Source organism: Anarrhichthys ocellatus, unplaced genomic scaffold, assembly GCF_004355925.1.
Source record: "Anarrhichthys ocellatus isolate YVR2014 unplaced genomic scaffold, GSC_Weel_1.0 scaffold12, whole genome shotgun sequence".
Lineage (NCBI taxonomy): Eukaryota > Metazoa > Chordata > Actinopteri > Perciformes > Anarhichadidae > Anarrhichthys > Anarrhichthys ocellatus.
Window position 1 is genome coordinate 6,333,768 of NW_022280042.1, and position 18,744 is coordinate 6,352,511.

The following is an 18,744-nucleotide window of genomic DNA, read 5'->3' on the forward strand; positions in this document are numbered from 1 at the left end:
ACACACACACACACACACACACACACACACACACACACACACACACAGAGGACAGGGGCAGAAACACACACACACCATGCCAAACAACAACTGGGTCAGACAACCAACAGTGGCCTTGAACCTGTGTGTGTGTGTGTGTGTGTATGTGTGTGTGTGTGTAGTGCACCATGTCCAACTCCCGGAGTTTGAATTAGTGTGGATCAGGAAGAAAAGCAGCCAGACGAACATTAAAATATTACTGATGCTCACACGAGTTCAATCCTGATTGTTTATGCCATCAGGGGACACCCCACTGAGGATATTCCAACATCATCTATATTTGCTTTTCTGCAATAGTTTCCTTGGTTGAGTCATTTTGATGCAGCAAAGCATCAAACATCCTACACATGCATGTCTTTGTTGAGGCCAAGAAGCTGAAAGTCATGTGCTCTTCCTCCAACGGTTAGAAATCCACAACAATGGCTTCAGGCCCGTCTCCGTCACTGGCAGCGAGCCCCGATTTACTGAATAGATGGTGGCATCATCATCTCAGCAAAACAACACACTACTGTCCCCCTGTCTGCAGTCTGTGCTGCCGTCACAACACACACACACACGCAACAGATCGGAGGACGAGTACCCATCCAATGCTCACGCGAATCCGTTGCAAAATCGAACAATTAGCAGAGAAGATTTGAGCTTCCTCAGAGCACATATGAATAAATACATGAATTGCATTAAGTAAATACAAAAATAGCTGTTGGCACATAATGTAAAGTTATTGTGAAGTTAAAAATGTGCATCCACCACATAAACAGCACTCCACAGCACTAAACTACAAAGCGCACACTCGCAATCTTGTGGGTTTAAATGCAGGTCCTCCTCCCTTCCTCTCTCGCCACCTTTTTTAAGCTGCCTCTGGCTATGCCGGTCATTACACCACACAGAAAACTGAGGAAGACAGAGAGAATAAGAGGGAGGCAGCGAATGACTAAAGAATCCAGGAGGTCTGTGTTTGTACTTGCCCTCAAAGAAACCTGCAGCTGTAGGAAAACACTGATGCTACTCTTTTACACAATGACATCATGCACTGGAAGTAAGGCTTATCCTCTACTACGATACGCTTAAAAGGTCACCGAGGGTGTGTTGGATTGACTTTAGGAGGTTTTGAGGACAGTAGGAAATCACCTCAATTCAAAATTGAGAGTACACTGATCTTGGCTTGCACAGAAATTTGATCCTAATAAGTTGATACTAAATTGTATCTGTGCTGAAGTTGAACAGGTCATAATGAAAAGGTCAGCAATCCTCAACAGAAAGCGATCCTTCTCTTGAAAGCTTACATGTCGGGCACGATGAGAAGGAGATCTGCCCCAGGGTCACATGCAGCTTTGGCTCATTTCAACTAAGTTAGGTGTGTTTGCATCTTTTTGGCCGAGGACAATGTACATTATGCCGAATGTATTAATTCTGACCAATGTTAAAAGAGGCATTGCGTCAATTTTATAGTTCAAGTTCATTTTACTTGGGGTGTAGCATTTAAAAGGACACGTCTAACACATTGGATTTCCCTCCTTTTTAAATCAGTCTCTTTCAAATCCCCTCCCTTTAGACACGCAGGACGCTAAAAGCAAATGGACTTCAGGTCATAGCTACACAGTGAGAAGTCACTGGAGCTGCTCCGAGCTGTGTTAGCCTGATAAATATGTTGCTACCTTCAAAATCATTATGTTTGATCTGTTGTGTCTTGCTGTTGATGTCATCCTATCCCCCCCTCAGGGATCATTAAAGATTCATCCCATCCACTTTATACAATCTAGCTCTCTAGTGCAGTTATTGATAAAGTACTCTTGCTTTTGTGTTGCTGCACTTCTTTTGCTGAAAATGACTCTGGAGGACAAAATAAATTGACTGACTGGTACATGACAACAACTGCTGCTAAGTCCAATGCAAAACAGGTAATTTCAAAGCAACATAGATGCTTCATGTTCTTCTGTGAAACACACACGCATGGATCCACATCCCAGACTGCATTATGGGAGCTTAGCTGAGACTTGTCAACTACTAATCTTGATTTGGCAAAAAATCAACTGTGGGACAGGTTGATACCTTGTTACTAACTCTGTGTGTGTGTGTGTGTACTGTACACGGTAGGACCTCACGTTAACATACAGCTCGACCCCACAGTTAGAGCCTGAGGAGCACTTCACATTAGGTTATGTAACCGTCTGATGGACGCAAACGCCTTCGGCAGGGGAAGCATCTTTGGACAATGAGACGAAATCAATGTGGGCAACAAAGTCAGGTCACGTTCATTCATTTTGCTCATTCATACTTACGACCAATCTGCTTTTAACAGCAGATTATGGAATACTTGTAACGACATTTGTAACGGTAGTGGCGATGACTTGAGTGTGTCTAACACTTGTGTCTACTATATAGAGGGACGTTTTACAGATGAAAAAACAGACGTGTCAGTGCTCTCTGTGTCTCGTGATTGTCAAATGTGACGGAGAACCAAAGGAAAGTAAACAAGCTCCTGCATCATACAGCCGCAGTTAAACTAAAACTTGTGGCACGGATGAAGAATGAACGAAACTCTCACAAAAACCTTTAAGAACTACAAGAAGTCTGTTTCTGCGCAACACACACACACACACACACACACACACTTCTCACATTATTATCTCTCTCTCTCTCTCTCTCTATAGACATATATATATATACATACTAACGTATTCACACACAAGAAACACACACCCTCCAACAACACCGACAGTCCAGTTCTTCCTCAGACACTTTACCTGTCATCATCTTCAGTTGCAGCCACAGTCTGGTGATATCGTGGCAGAGTAGAGACACTCGGTTTAGAGCCATTGTTTTTGCCGGTACATGTATGCCCCCCTGACACACATGCACACACACACGCACACAGTTAAAACACACTCACACACAGCCGCATATTCTGCCAGAGCACATCGCGGCGGAAGTTCAGGCAGTCCATTCCACCGTGGCAGACGACTTCAGCCGCTTACTGAGCTGTCAGTGCATCAGCGCAGCCCACACACACACACAGCTCCCCCCCCCCACCCCATCTGTACCAGCCAGCGAGGCGGAGTTTCACATGATCCGCCTCCAGTTTCACATGTCAGTGTTTTCACTGAAAGGCTTCAGCAACTGCTAATAAATAATGATCATCATCCTCCTTATGAATAATCTCTGCAGTGTTGCTATTTAGTTGATGAATTTGATTTCTGCATTAATACATTTATTTGTTTTGAACATTGTGCTGTATGAAAGATGGTCTAAATTAGCTGCGTTTGAACGCACCGAGCTGGCAGAGTAGTGAAATAAAAGTTCAAACTTCAGCTAAAGTCAACACAAAGTGTGTACTCATGGTGCCAGAGGGAACGGAAGCCTCTTTCGCTCTGCTTTTCTCACACAGACACAAAACATACACACACACACAATGCCAGTGAAGACAGCAGGGGGACCCAGTGTGCCACACTAACACATTCTCTCACACAGAGATGCAGTGAGAAGCTGGACTGGTGAAAACGTGAATAGACCCCTCAGGAACTCAATTCATAAAATGCTTTTGTGCTCAGGAAAACACACATTTTTAAACTGTTGCTCGTTCTCCTTCACATGAACAAGGGATACAGTAACTCCTCACATTTGATTTTCTCACGAGGCCATCAGTTCTGCTTGTATCTTCCCGACCTGCCCCAAATCATCATCTCACTTAACTGTTGATACTGGGATATGTCAAAAACTTTGACATTTAAGACACACGGGGTGCGGTTGCTTTCCGTTTGTCTGTTCACCGCGGCAGGATAGTCCGGTCGGTGTGCTCTGGAATTAGCACTTCACCCAAAATAAATTCAAATGCATTCATCATTAGGGGTCAACATTTAAGTAACTATGGACTAAGATATGGGGTCATGGTGGCAGAAATTGTAGAAGGACTGAGATTAGAACACAGGGAGATGAAAAACAATGCATGTGTGAGATTAAGAGTTAGATTAAAGATGGATCTCTCAGTCTAGTCTGAGATAAGATTATCAATAAATGAAGGGATTCAACAGTTTGAGCCGACGGGATTTAAAAAGATGTGACAATGGAGGTCGGTTAGCGTGTTGTCACAGAGTTGTGTGAAAAAGCAGCACCGACTGCGTGTGTGTTTACCTCCTGTCAGATTTAGATGATAGAGCACGTTGGCTGTGCGACAGGAAAAGCCAGAGGCTTTATAATGGTTCATTTCCTGTCTCCGCTGCCTTATGCTCCAGCAGCTCTGACGGCAGCCATTTTCACCCACGGGTGGCTGATTTACAGTCACACCCTGAACACTCAAATTTATTTTGGTACACTACAAGTGTCAAAAATGAGCTGCTTTAAGACACTTTGTGCATTGTCTTATGTATGTGGGAATCATCACGACTGATGATCTCAACAGTAGAAACCAGCCACAAAATAAACTTTATCGTGATCTTATCTTATGACAGGCTCGTCATCATCCGACAGGTCATTCGTGGACTTCATTTGTTCAACAATAAACGGTGTGTGTTAGTGCGTCAGTTAATACGACACATGCGAAGCCTCTAACATCAACGGGACATCCGAGTGTGTTTACATGGGATGCAGAGCAGACTTCAGAGTGTGTGTGTGTGTGCGTGAGTGCGTGCGTGCGTGTGTGTGTGTACGGGATGTAAAGGAGACCCGAGTGTGTGAGGGATGTGGTGCAGACTACAGCTAGAATAACTCCCAGCTCGATTATTTATTTGAGACCAAAAGATCAAACACGATTGGCCGGCCGGAGCGTAAACAGGAAGAGACCAATTGAGAAGTGACTCACAGGCCCGAAACAAGCAGCAGAGGAGAAGAAAAGGTGTGAAGGGTTTGAATCAGCAATTAACTGGCTGGAAACCAGTTACAATGTCTGAAAGATACAATGAAGAGCAGGACAGTAAAGAGAAGTGTGAGAGCAGAAAAACAACGAGCAGAAAACTCAAACAAATGTTGTGGGAGAAAAGAGAATCTACAAGCGATTATGAGCTATTTTTATCAAAAAATCAAACAGTTATGATAATCTAACTGTGCATGCATCATCATAATCACCACCAACTGTGGCTGACTGGTTTGGAGAAGGGAAGTCAATCAAACAAAGACCACAGCCAGGCGCCTTTGTTACATGTGATATCTTCCTCTTCCCCCTATTTCTATCCTGTCAAATAAAACACTGACCACATTTAAACTCATGCTTTATGCATGCGACAGATCTGTCACAAGTATTTTTTTAGATGCAACTGTCATCCGGGGAGTCATTAAAGTTCTAATAAACCCCAATGAAACAAATTCAACGCAACAGGGATCCTCTGTTGTGGGTCTACCGTCCATGTTTTGCTACGACGGCTCAAATCCGGCTCACAGAACCTCCAATAAATCCCCGATCAGGAGGACGACGATAAACAAGAGGGAGAGGAGAGTGTGTGTCGAAGGGTCGGGGTCAGTCAACAACCACTCAGATGATGAGCAGGGATTTTTATCTTAAAAAAGGTCAGCAGGTGTCAAACAGGTCAAAGAAACAAAGAGCATGCTGCAAGAGGGATTTCACGGGAAAGACGATCATGAGAATACCTGTGAAAAAGGAAGTTTTGACACAAGGGGGGAGCCTATGTCACGATGGATCAGCATTCAGGAAAACACCAGAGGAAGTTACAGCAGCTGACCAAAACCACGGCTTTAAAGATTTACAAGACAAATCTGCGCAAGTATCTCAGCTCGCGTCTTAGCGTCCACATTTCACACCCCAAAACAGGCAAGTCGTGGGAATGTGAGTCGATGAAGCAACAGCAAGGAGGAAACTAAGATCAAGAGCAAAAAACAACGCAGCACCTGTCTCCGTGACACAGAATTTGTAGAACAGCTCTTGCTAAAAATACACACGTCATCTCTAAATACAGACCAAAGCCAACAGGAAACGGACCAGGATAGCTGAATCGTCACCGATCTAAAAACCATCAAGCACACACTGCAAGTCTTCAGACACCTGGGAGTCTGCCCGATCGATGGAGCACAAATACTGTCTCACACGCACACAGGCTCTCAGATAATTAAGCCAACTTTTATTGAACCTCCTTGAGTAAATAAGGATGTAGTATATTACTCTTGTTCACATGTACATTGTTCTCCTTTGAGGCCACAGGAGACATTTATCAGGGGCAGAAATAAAGTCGGTATGTTTTCTTGTCCAGCTTTAAATCTTTACATAATATGAAAATAACATGAAATGAACAGCTGTGCATGACTGACTGTGTTGTCAAGCAGCTCCACTCAAACTCCAAAGAAGAGAAAACTAACTCTCTCCACGGCCATTGAATCAATTACTAATCACCCTTTGTAGAAACGCCTTGAAGACAGAATGCATTATCTGTACCGTCGTTACCCCGCTGACTATGCAAGCACATGAATTCAAAAGTCAGCGAACGCAGCAGTTTATTGCATTTTTCATTTATTTTCAATTTGTGATTGCGATGAACGCTTCCTCTTCACGATAGAAGAGCAGAGACGGTCTTGTTGAAGGATACAAACATGAATTGGTGCTTTTCTGAAGGTTTAAGGGTGTATATGTCACGCTTGCAGCTCCTGCTGTTGTCCTCATGGAGGACTTTTCATGAGGGTATTGGAATAATATACATGTAATTATCATGTGGCAATCAAATGCAAGAGATTATGCTACCTACAAAACATCATGATATTGACTTAAGAGTTCCGTCTTCCCCTCCCTAAAGAAACCACATTTTCCATCCCAACTTGAGCCCTCCACACACACACAAAAAAAACTCACAATGCAGCCGTTGACAGCACTGGGTGCATCTGTAGTAGCTCTCCATCTCCTCCACAGAGATGCGGACAAACCTCTCTCCTGCATGTTCCTCTCTCCTGTCTGTGCGTTCCTTCATCGCGTCCCTCCGTCTGCTCTCCTCTTCCTCCCTCAGCGACAGAGACAGAAGAGCATCGCCCGCCTCATCCTGCTCTCCTCATTTGTACTTCCACTCCCTCCCCGTCTGTCTCTCTTGCGCACACACATACACACACCTGTGAGAGTTATGGAGCGATTATACCGCTCCTCTTTCCTCCGCCCCTCCCTGCTGCTGTGCATCTCTGTATACCTTTACCTGAGCGAGACACTCAGAATACATGCCGATAAATAATCACTTGCACTGCATTTTTCCTCGTCAGTTGCCAAAGACACCACTAATTTCATGTAGTGCTGTCTCCTTTAAAATCCTTTCAAAATAAGACTATTTTAAAACAAGACCATTGACGCTGCAGATAAGAGTTGTATATATTAAAGGGTTCATAGTCCAGCAAGGAACTGGTTGTCAGTGTCTCTAACTTCCTGCCTTAAACTGAAAGCTTTTAATCTACAGCACACCTACACAAACTAGTATTCTGGTGACAACCTTGATATCAGACCTACGCTGGTTTGCATGGTTTGTCAGCACAGACTGTGAAATTTTAGCTACAACTATGAAGTTCTCAGCATCATCGGTGGCAGCACATGTGAATCAGCTACACGCCCAAAGTCAGATGTCTTTGTAACGCATAAAGAGCCGAAAAGGATTACAGTGTTTGTATAGAAAAGCTGCGACACAAAATCATCCTCCCATAATGTCTACAAACCAAGAGGACTCCTCTGACCTGTCTAGCTCCTGAGAAAGTTGTTCATGTGGACAAGTATTGATAAGGCTGTGCCGCGTGACTAACAAGGGAATTTTTGTTCCCAATCGATGCATTTTAACCGACTAAACTTGCCCCGCGACCCTTGAAGTGACTTCTTTCCAGAGGCCGACCGGTGAACACTCACCTCGTCTGCTTGTCTGCGTGTATTTGCGATTCCGTTTCCTTTCTGCTGGTTGACGGACGCAGCAAAGGTTGGCCGGCATGATGAAGACCAACACCAGTCCGCTTGTCTTTCTAATCAGTTTCTGTTTACCCGTCTGTGAGCAAACATTTCTGCTGCTGGTGTATTGAGACATGCTGTGAGTTATCAATTAGCCACTCACAAAGTATATATCAGGTAATCAGTTACAGAGGTCAAACACCAAAGAGGGCAGCGTTCAAAGATTTACACTCTGTATAAAGTGACAGCTAGTGCCTCTGCCGGTCTCCTCAGTCTGCACATTAAGGAATACGACAACATGTTGGGAAGTGCAGTGCATTCTTTTTACCGTTTACTGGATGTTAGATGAGAATATTGACGACTTCATACAACACAGACACTGGTCCTAAAGGCCTAGCTTAGCACAAAGACTTGAAGCAGGAAGACAGTTAGTTTAGCTCCCTTCAAGTGCCTTTCGACAGCTCCAATGCCGTCATATTTACATGTTGTATGTATGAATGTATAGCATATGCAAATACACATCACAAATTCACAACTCTACTCGCAAGCGTCATGAGAACAACTCACTATTGTGCCACGTGAGGACAATCCTGGTATACTGATTGGGGATAAAGTTGTTTTAGGGGTAGGTCCCTGAACTTGACACTTACTGTAAACCGCACCTCAAATAATATGTATTGATAATATCTAGAGTGAGAAGTACATGTAACATTGTGTGTGGCATTTCATGTTATTGTTCCCTATGGTCAAATTTCAAGCCACTTAAACTACCGCAGACATACTGCAGCATCGGCAGTAAACCACAGAGTAAGTTCCTCTATTATGTTTGAATAATAAGGGGAGAAACACGGCAGAGAGGAAATCCTGTCCCGTCATCCTGTCACATTGATTTTAAAATAACAGACACTACTGACCAGAACGTTCTGTGACGCGTAACACAAAATATGAAGCGAAACCTTTAACCATCAGCGCCGACAGACTAACACCAACCTGTTGGTCCACAGCTCCTGCGGGTCAACAGACCGATGGACGCGGACAGGTCGTGAAGCAGTCCACTCAACACCCCTCGGCCCTCTTGAACTAACTCCAGCAGAGACATCGTCACATCACAGCAGCTTTCATACTACGTCTGAGAGCTTGTTCTTCAAGCCGCCCGCCTCTCCTCCTCCTCGATGGAGCCGCTGCGTTTGCTCTTGTGAACGGGCAATTGTTTATCTCACTTCGTGTCTGCTCTGTGTTTATCGCAGGAAGAGAGGGGCGGAGGGATGACATCAACCCCTCTACAGCTAATTATACAAACTTAGCAGATATGTGTGTGTGTGTGATTTGGACTGTTCGCCCAGGGTACTAAAGTACACTAAAAACAGATACAACCACCTTGTTTTTTTTGTTTAATTTCCAACTTAAAAGCGCATCAACACATTCTCTGGTGTCAGAATTAATCAATAATGTGTTTTTTTCTTCTCCAAGATAAATAAAGTGTCAACTATCCCATATTATCTTCCCAATAACACCTACCAACTCACTTTGTCCTTATGAGGAAACTGGTGATGGATTTTTTTCATCAACAGATGATACCAAAAGTTGCACAAGGCTACGTTTTAACACCATGAATGATGATATTATACACTATTTAATGTGACATCGAACACGTGGGCAGCTATTAAAAAGGTCTGAAAGCCGGGAACAAGAAACCAGAATGCTGTTTTTGGACTTTAGACTTTTTTTGGAGCGTTTATACAAGAGACGGGGAGAAAACAAAGATCGGTGCCATCCGTAAAGCTAAATCGTATTATCTGTATTCCACCTAATTCATCATCACACAAATATTCCCAATTTGAAGTTCAAAAGGTAGTAAGCGGTGGTGGTCATACACTTTTCATTATGTGGCATTCATTAGATTTATCAATCAATCAAGAAGGCCGAAAAATCAAAACCTATGCCCTCCTTATCTGGAACGGCTGCAAAACGAATCACACCGACGACAAAACTCAATTATTCGGACTTGTTCTTGGTAAAGCACATTCTGGCATGATTTACAATAGTTAATACTGGTCATAGTATTTGATACATTATATTATAATTAGACTGGTACTATTTATATCTGTCTTTTAAACAACAACGTCACAAAGAGACACCAATGAAATAAAGGGGCTTACATGCAACCTGTCGCTCTCTGCCTGAAGAACATGATGCACAAGGTACAACTGTGTTCACTGTCTAAGTTCAGTGTGTGACAAGTCTTCTACTATCTGTGCACATATAGGGCGATAAAGTGACAAGTTACTGCAGGGATCCCTACCACTGATTGTCGACAGCACCTCCAGCGTTTCGTCCAAGTCGTCCGGTACCGACAGCTTCTCTCCCATCTTTGCCCCGGGACACAATAGCTCAGCACACTTTCTTCTTCACATGGACTTCGCAGGTTCCTAAAAGATACCAAACATTACTCGAACAGCAACGAGAAGAGGGAATACTGAATGGTGACCAGCAGTAGACTCGGGTGAAGGAACACAGAGGGAATAATGGGAACAGAAAGAGACTGATGCACTGTCCATTTAATTTGGTCAGCAGTGTACAGAGAGGGAGGGAGGAAGGAAGGAAAACACACAGGACACTTTCGCAATTGCGTAACAAATAACAACATCCATGCCTCTGTGCACCAAACAGGGGTGTTAACAACATTACTGGCGCTAATTTAATCTGTGCCAACATCTGCTGAATGATCCAAGTTAAAGACCCAATTAGCAGATGTTTTTTTAACTAACTGTTGCAGATATATTCACATATAATGGCACCATTTTATTTATTTTTCAACTAATTGTAATTCTAGCACTAATGGATAGTTTCAGTCAATAAAAAACAGACTCTCACACACACATCTGATGACTTCTGGTAGATCAAGCGAAGCAAATGCATTCAATTATCCATTAAATTACCAGTTTCCCTACAGTGGCTCCTTTCATTTCTTTGACAATAGAGCAGCATGCCCTGAGTCATATGGACACAGATCTTGTGACGTGGTGATATGCCAGGCTAAATAAAGGCCGAGGCTAGTCCCACATGCAATACAATGTGACACTTCCACCGGCCAACAGACATGGCCTTGGGGATGTCATGAAGAGCACATGGAAATAAAAGAGTCAACAGATTTCCAGTGCTTTGGTGTTTTCCGAGGAAAAACTCACACACTGACTTTCAGTTTCAACCAAATGTTCCAACCAATACAAATGTTTGTCTTCAGTACGAACTGCACATCTGCATGTAAAGGATTAAAGAGACAAAACACCAAATTAGTTCCAAATTACATGATTTGTATTAGATATACAGGAAAAATAGTTCACCAAACTTTTTCATTTGATCTGACACCCAGTTTTAAGGAATGATTGCACTGCATGCAATGGTTTGGACATTGAGATTGATGCATAACTCACATTAAATTAAATTTTGTTAGTGACAAGTAAAGAGCCCATGAGGGCCAAACACCCCTGTTCACACTGACAGCCGCAGATAGGCTCATTGTGCTGTATTAAACCTCCATGTTTTGTTTCATTTGTCGTCAATTAAAGTTTAAAAAATTAATTAATGGTCGCCAGAGGCACACCAGTACGCAAGATGAATTGCAATGGCCAAACTTCATTCCCAAACCCGAATATTATTTATTTATTGATCTTTTTTGTTGTTGTCATTATTTCATTCAAATTGGTAAGCAATTTATATGCCGAATTGTCAGCCTGACTGTATTCATTTAAATGTCCACTGCGGGTTGAATAGGTTTCCTTTGTCAACATGCAAACACTTAATTTTTCCGATAAATCAAGGAAGTTGGCGTGCTAACAGTGCATCAATGCATCAGAGAGAATGTCATGCTCTATTGTGTTATTATTGTGAATTCTGTGTGCACTATATTAACAGCTCATATAAACGGTGTGTCCTTACCTGCACGTTGTCGCCAAAGCAAACAGCTCCGCCCATTCAATTAGTAGGATTAGCAGTCTCCTCCTTCCGTTTCTCCCTCGTCCTGTGGGAAGATACTTTGATAAATTGGTCCTGGCCATTTCAAATAGTCTCCTCACTAGCGTGGAATGGATTGTTATGATGAGTCAGGGTAATGTCACAAATGTAAATCCATGCACTGAATCTCTCTCAAACGGAGGAACTTTCAATAAGTCATCTGGGACAGCAAGAGAAGGGACACCATGACCTCTGGTGGTAGAACAAAATAACCTTTACATCCAATAACAAACCTGCTCTCTGCCAGAAAGTTGAAATGTTTATTTCACCAGGTTATAGGCCTAAACTGATCCTGATCAGCTGTAGAAACATGACTAAAAGGTCTGACTGTCAAATGTTACGTGCAAGCCTAAAGGTGATGCTTTTACTATCTAAATAAAGCATGATGATACATTTGAACTGCAGTTGAAATGATAAGAGTTGGTGACCATCACTAGCCTACATTGTAAAATTGGATATAGATGTATTTATGTGGTTGTAGGCAACAACAGGTCCTTGGATTATTGGTTATTTATGATTAAACTGTCAAATAAAGCCTATTTATAATTGTTTCAGGCAGTTTGGGATGCAAAAGTCCCTTCTTTCTGCAGCAAATTTGTTGCACATACCAAATTTATTTCTATTTCTAGGGCAAGCCAATGCACATATGCAGTCTGCCAGGGACAAAGGTAGTCTATAAAAAATGCTTAGTCTGATATTAATCACTCCCTATACAGCTAATGGCACGATGAATACCCCCATGCATCCACTCCTCGGCTGCTGACAGCCATATTGAACATCTCCACAATTAGCTGCATCAAGTATGCAACAGAAACTGAAAACAGGACAGGAAATTAGGCATGTTTCCTTCAAAGTAAACTTAAAACATGAATAACGGTTGGGGGAAACTATTTGGTTGTGCAGAAAAAAAGTCTTGCAACTTTACTTGCAGCCTTAACTTTGATTTAAATAACAAAGTGAAATTATTGTTATTTTTGTTCAGTTGTTTTGACATAATGATGCACCATTGTTGCATAATCTCTAAAGATACTTATATTTAACATTTGTTCTTTATAATTATTGTTTGTAGTTGAGACTATTAGATTAGTATGGTTATTATTATGATGTTAAAAGTCATTAAATTATTTTTTTCTTCTTCTCAAACTTTCAGGAGGCTTTTATTTTTTTAAGTTAAGACCGGAAGTCGTAGTATTCCGGCTAGCTCGACAGTGGCACCTTAAATCGCCTTAAGGTTGTTAAGACTTCAACGGTTTTTCTGCGGGAATTTGATACGCCAAAAACAACTCAGAGATAAGGAACAACGAACAGAACGAATTTCCCACCGTGGACATTTTGTTACGTGTAAAGACACCGGGCTTTTCCCATCAAATTTAAAGATATAATACTTCGTCCTGACGGTGAGTTGCCTCTCCCTAAAAGATGAGCTTCTCTTCCAAGTTTGGTGCAATAGCGGAAATCCTCGTGTTCACCCAATTTATGTTGTATACGACACGTTAGACAGGACGACTTGAACGAAGTTGTGCTCATTACACTGCCTGTAAAAGCTCCGTAGCTCGCCGTACGTAGCCACAATTTCTCGTTTTTTGTTGGTAAATGTGGTGAATTAATGATGACCAAACGTTTTTGTTTTTTTAGGCTGTAAAACTCCACATGTAGCAGTTAAGTTACGTTATGAGCGAGGAGAACCGTTATGTGGACTACACCCACTAACTAGCGTGAAAATGTCAGGCTTTCAACGGCCACCTTCTCACTTCATGAGGAGCATTTTGGAAAGAAGAGTCGTTTACCGCTGGCTAACAATTGTGTGTTTTTTACCTCGTGAAACACGTCTTTTTGACACGTCAAACGTATGTATTTAAATAGTTTCAGTTGTGGTGTGCCGCTTCCGCTAACGTTAACGTTTTTTTTAACAAGACTGTAACGGTTGTGGTCGACCGTCTGATACAAATCGTGGTTAAATTACAGTGTAACGGAAAGCCAACTATCGGCGGGTAAATACGCGAGCTAATTGCTCTCAAGCTACAAGTGGTCATGTCTCCATCTGAAGTAGCTAGGTGGGATTCATATAGCTATATAGTTTCATGAACATATGTGTGTGTGTGTGTGTGTGTGTGTATATATATGTGTATATATATGTGTACACATGTGATAAAGTAACTAAGACTGTCAACCAGTGACAGAAAGCCTCCCCTCTGATGCTGTTCCAGCAGGTTATGGTGTGTTATTGGTCTTTCATTTGCTTATTAGACCACTTTATAAGCGTTGAGGTTGTGACTCTGCACAATACCATAAGACCACGTTGTGTAGCATCCAGATCTGATTGATGCGACACGCTCTCATAACAAAAAAACTCTTGTTTTCCCTGGATCATTTCAGTATCCGATGGCAGTTCAACCCAGGTCATTACCTAACTTGCAGGCTTGTGTTTCAGCTCGTAACCCAGGCTGTGACATGTATAGCGTGGGATGATAAGTTGCAAGGTGAAATAGATTTTAAAATGTGTTTCTTTTGCTTTTTCAGGTCCTGTGATATAGGTGTTGTTGCCGTCCTGTGGCGGATTTTTCCTCTCAGCTGTCCGGTGTAAGGAGTAGAGGAAGCAAAGATGCCCAAACCGGTAAGAGGCCGAAAGGAGCGACATGAGAGTTGGCATCCAAATGTCAGCAGTTTTTAATCGTACTGTGTTCTACAGAGGTATAGAGAAATGCAGCGCTGATGGTAAGTATTTCATCCTAGTGGCTGCTCCCACTCCTCATACTCCTCTTCCAAGTAAACAACAGCCAGAGTGTTAAATGAAGTGCCAGACCCACAGGCCTTGCAACTGCAACACTGCTGCCATTGTTGCTTAAAGGGTGGAGTGAATGCCAGAGTCCTGGGATGTGAACAACACCAAAACAAAACCAATCTGATGCAGTCCCTTCATGGCTGTCCCACTGTTGTCCTGCTGCTTTTTCTTTCTAAAGACACTTGGGTAGAGCTCATGCATGAGTCTGTGACTATTGCAAGTTGTAAAACTTGTTTTCAATTAACAATAAGAGATTTTCAAATGGGCAATTGTCTCAGCCACTTGTTGCTCAAAGCTCTAAACGCATCTCCTGTCTGGCTCTTTGGTTGGTGGGTGTTTGTGGGGGGGTTGTGGTTTGGGAAGCTACAGAAAAGGAACAGCCAGGCACTGATGTCATCCTCCACTTCCCCCTCTTGTCCCGTGAGTCACCGGGGCACCATCCCAAAACAGCTCCTAGGACAGCGGAGGGCCGGCCGCTCGGCTCAGAGCGACATCTCTGTCACAGACCATATATTTATTTGATAGCCTGATTCATGTAAGTTTGGCCCAACACAACTTCATGGCCTGTGTGGTTGTGCAAGAGGCTGAGTAGTTAACATCGGTGGGCCGGGGGCAGGTTCATTAGGAGGTGGTAATATGTAGCACCCCACAGGAAGACTGCCCTCGTGGCTGTTTCCCCGTTTGCTGGAGAAGGGGCCCGTTGTGTACATCGGGGGCCCGGTCTATGTCAACATCCTGTCTCTGTGGAAGTACAGAAGCAAGGTGAAGAGAGAGGATTATCACCACAGCACTGAGGGACTGTCAGGACAGGAACGACTCAGATGGTTGAACATAACATTTGAGAATAATAGGAAATGGAGGGAGGGAGAAAAAGGTTCTGGGAATATGTTGTAGTGCTCAGGAGATACTCTGCAGGAATTGTAAGAGGTAGGAAACAGTGAGGGTTATTGGAAGGGAGGAGTTGGCTTCTTGGCACCGGGCAACATCAGCGCTCTGTTTGCCTGTTCACCTCATTTACAAATGTTTGGTCCCTAATCACTTTTCCTATTATCCCTCTAGTGTAGCTTGTAAAATCCCTGGAAGCTTTTCAGATCATTTTGCCTTCTTGTGTAAGGGATGCTTCACACACACCTTCCCTTCCCCCAAAGGATGAATGTTTGTAGGTAGGTAGCAGCCATTCCTCCTCCGCTACTTCTCTCCCCTCCTTTCCTCCTCCCCTCCGGAGCCTGCCTCACCCAGCAGGGGGGTTATCAGCGGGACAGACAGCTGCTCAGAGCCCAGCAGGCCAGATTAGCAACTCTACTGATTGTAGTGTGTGTGTGTGTGTGTGTGTGTGTCTCTCTCTTAAGGCCTCTCTCAGCAAAGCTCCTCTAAACTGCTTACAGTAACTTAAGAGCTGCACATTTAACAAGGGGCCCGTCTGAGTGAGAACTCGTCTTCCCAATTGAAATGGAGAGGGGGGTGGATTTAGAAACATTCTTAAAGGGCATCTAGAAAGACAAAACACAATGGGGAATGATGCAGCTACGGGTTTTGAGACTCATTGTCTTTGGCTTTTCATTTTTGATGGCCTCAGATGTTCACTTAAGAAATGCTACACACTACCCTTTTAAGTAAGTGGCGAGAGATAGGAGAAAAAGTTAGTGAGACCAATGTGATGTACTTTTCAGGAAATGCAGACACAAGATGCTGAGGTGTAAAGCATCTGTTACCAGATCTATATGAGCTGCAAACGTGTATTCAATCTGCTTGCAAACGTGAAAAATGTTGTCAGAGAAACTGAACTTTATTGGAAATGTGTGGTGCTGTCCCGTCAGTGTGTTTAGTACCACCAGACAGACTGTGTCATAGAAGGACAGGCTTACAAAAGTGGCTCCTATCGGAGTGTGTGATTAGCTGTGTCAGTGCCTCGGCATGTCGTTGTCCCTCTTCTCCTCCCCCATCTCTGGGATTAACTGGCCGTCTGGTCTACACAGGATTCCACCTCTCTGCTCTGTGGGTTGGCCATGTTTTGGCAGAGGCCCTCACACACACACATGCAGCACAAAGGTTGACTGTTTAACAGCTGATCGCTGGTGGCAGACGGGCCCCACATGCATGCAGGGCGAGGGTCATTCAGGGCCGGTCACTTTGAAACCCCAGCTCAGCACAACATTCTCCACAACGACTCGTATCTCAGAAAGTCAGTGAGGCAGCTAGTCTTAAAACCAACACACAGTCTTAATTCAATGTTTTGTTTCTGCACTTGAAAGAGTTGGATGATATGCTTCCCTAGTATTTAAAAAGTGTTGCCTTATTTGTTACAAGTTATATCATATTGTGCAGGACGTGCATGGTGTGAAAAGAGAGGGGCTTTCTATTTCTGATAGTTCCTCGTGGTTAAAAGTTGTCATCTGTTGTGCAAAGGCCAGCTGCAGCCTGCAGTTATATGTAATGATGAGTAGCAGAGTTGATTCATACTAATCCATCTGTTGTTTGTGGTTTAAAGTGGCAATCCTTAAGACAGCAGTCCTTATTACTATTTCTATTTGCGTGAAAACAATGGTATTGTGCTTAGAGTCTTGGGTCTTTTTTGATACATGGACTTCAGGTTGTCAGTAGTTCTAGTAGTAGTATTGTTTGTATGCAATAGAGAAAAAGTAATACTGCATTTTTTTTCTGGGAATGTTGCCACAGACATTTTTGTAATATTGCAAATCTGCATTTTATCAAAGGTAACCAGAGTCAATCTGTGTTTTTCTAGTGAGCAGTAGCTCATGTTCTATCATGTAACCATATCCTCAGCATCCTCATTGAAATGATGTTGACAGCGCAGTGTTAGAATAAGCAGCTGATGTTATTGGATGTCGGTGATCTAGACTCGCCTTCATAAAGCATCTCACAAAAACTAAACTAAGACTAAAAATTCTCCATCTCACATTTCTAAAGCTTACTACACTCTCTCAGCAGTATGTAGTGATGATGCATTTCCTGTATTGTGTATTGGAATATTTGGTTTTTGCAGAGCGGCACAATATTTTAGGCAGTCACTCTAAAACCCTACTCCACTCTTGTCCAACACACATTTCACATTCATTGCCTGAAAACCAATCCTTTTTGTGAATCCAGTTCTTTTTTCCTCCCCTGCAGATAACTGGCATACATTGCATTGTGGGTTGTTTTCCCAGACATGGACTAAGCCTAAAAATAAAGTACGTCTCTCTGTGGAATCTTCATTGGAAGACACATTGGCAACAGGCAAATAGATCTGGTCTCAAAGAGCACAAAACACAATAACTGCATCAACAGAAAATTGACCCTGACTGAAGGCAGAATATAATCATTTAGTCACTTCAGACTTAATCTTTTCCCGGGAAGCTGCCCACATTATTTTCCAAACAAAATACAGCTTGACCTTAAGCAGGTTAGCTTAGGAACATGTGGGGTTGGTCCCTTAAAATAATGTGATATAAATGGACTGTCGCACATTACAGTAGTAGTTTAGGCCACGCAGGAGTGTTCATGCGAGATGTCTATAGTGTGGAGAAAGTTTTCATGGGTAATTAATGAGCGGGAGGCAGAGGCAGATACATTGTGGTCTGAGTCCAGCTATGTGCTGTATAGACACAAGTTTCATGGATTATTCATCGCAGGGATATCCAGAGAAACGGAGAGGAATGAAGGCGGGAGAAGAAATACTGAGAGTAGAGGGAGAGAAATGCAAAGTCAGCTTTCCTGAGGTTTTGTGTCTAATTGCCCAGTGGCTCTTTTCCTCTGTTTTTTCTTCCCGTGTCTCTTTTCCTTTCCCTCCTGTTGTGTATAGTTGGCTCATCTACAGTAACCTCGCTGTAACTTAATCTCAAAGGGAGTACACTTCACAGATCATCTCTCTTGCTTCCTGTTGCTCTCTGTCTCATCTCATCTCATCTTGTTGTTGTTTTTTTCTGCACTCTTGCAAAACGTTTTGCATTCACACTCTCATTTTACCGTCTCGCCTTCTTCTGTACCGCGCACTTCTCTCTGTCTCTCTTCTTGGTGTGTGTGTGTGTGTGTGTGTGTGTGTGTGTGTGTGTGTGTGTGTGTG

General features: G+C 43.0%; 2 protein-coding genes across 14 annotated transcripts in view; one reads left to right on the forward strand and one right to left on the reverse strand.

Annotated features, from left to right (window-relative positions):
- The window catches only part of mcf2la (mcf.2 cell line derived transforming sequence-like a), a 34,434-nt gene extending 23,291 nt beyond the window's left edge, over window positions 1-11,143 (reverse strand). For 2 of the 10 annotated variants that reach the window (XM_031851720.1, XM_031851726.1), the window contains exon 1: window positions 7,850-8,866. In XM_031851720.1, coding sequence (XP_031707580.1) covers window positions 7,850-8,021 — 172 coding nt within the window. In that variant the 5' untranslated portion in view covers window positions 8,022-8,866. The other 8 variants (XM_031851725.1, XM_031851717.1, XM_031851724.1 and 5 more) reach the window with 6 other exon arrangements.
- A 1,956-nt stretch (window positions 11,144-13,099) lies between these two features.
- LOC116385938 (radixin) overlaps window positions 13,100-18,744 on the forward strand; it is a 14,195-nt gene continuing 8,550 nt past the window's right edge. Inside the window, exons 1-2 of one of the 4 annotated variants that reach the window (XM_031851727.1) lie at window positions 13,100-13,296; window positions 14,420-14,513. In XM_031851727.1, the coding sequence (XP_031707587.1) occupies window positions 14,502-14,513 (12 nt within the window). In that variant the 5' untranslated portion in view covers window positions 13,100-13,296; window positions 14,420-14,501. The other 3 variants (XM_031851730.1, XM_031851728.1, XM_031851731.1) reach the window with 3 other exon arrangements.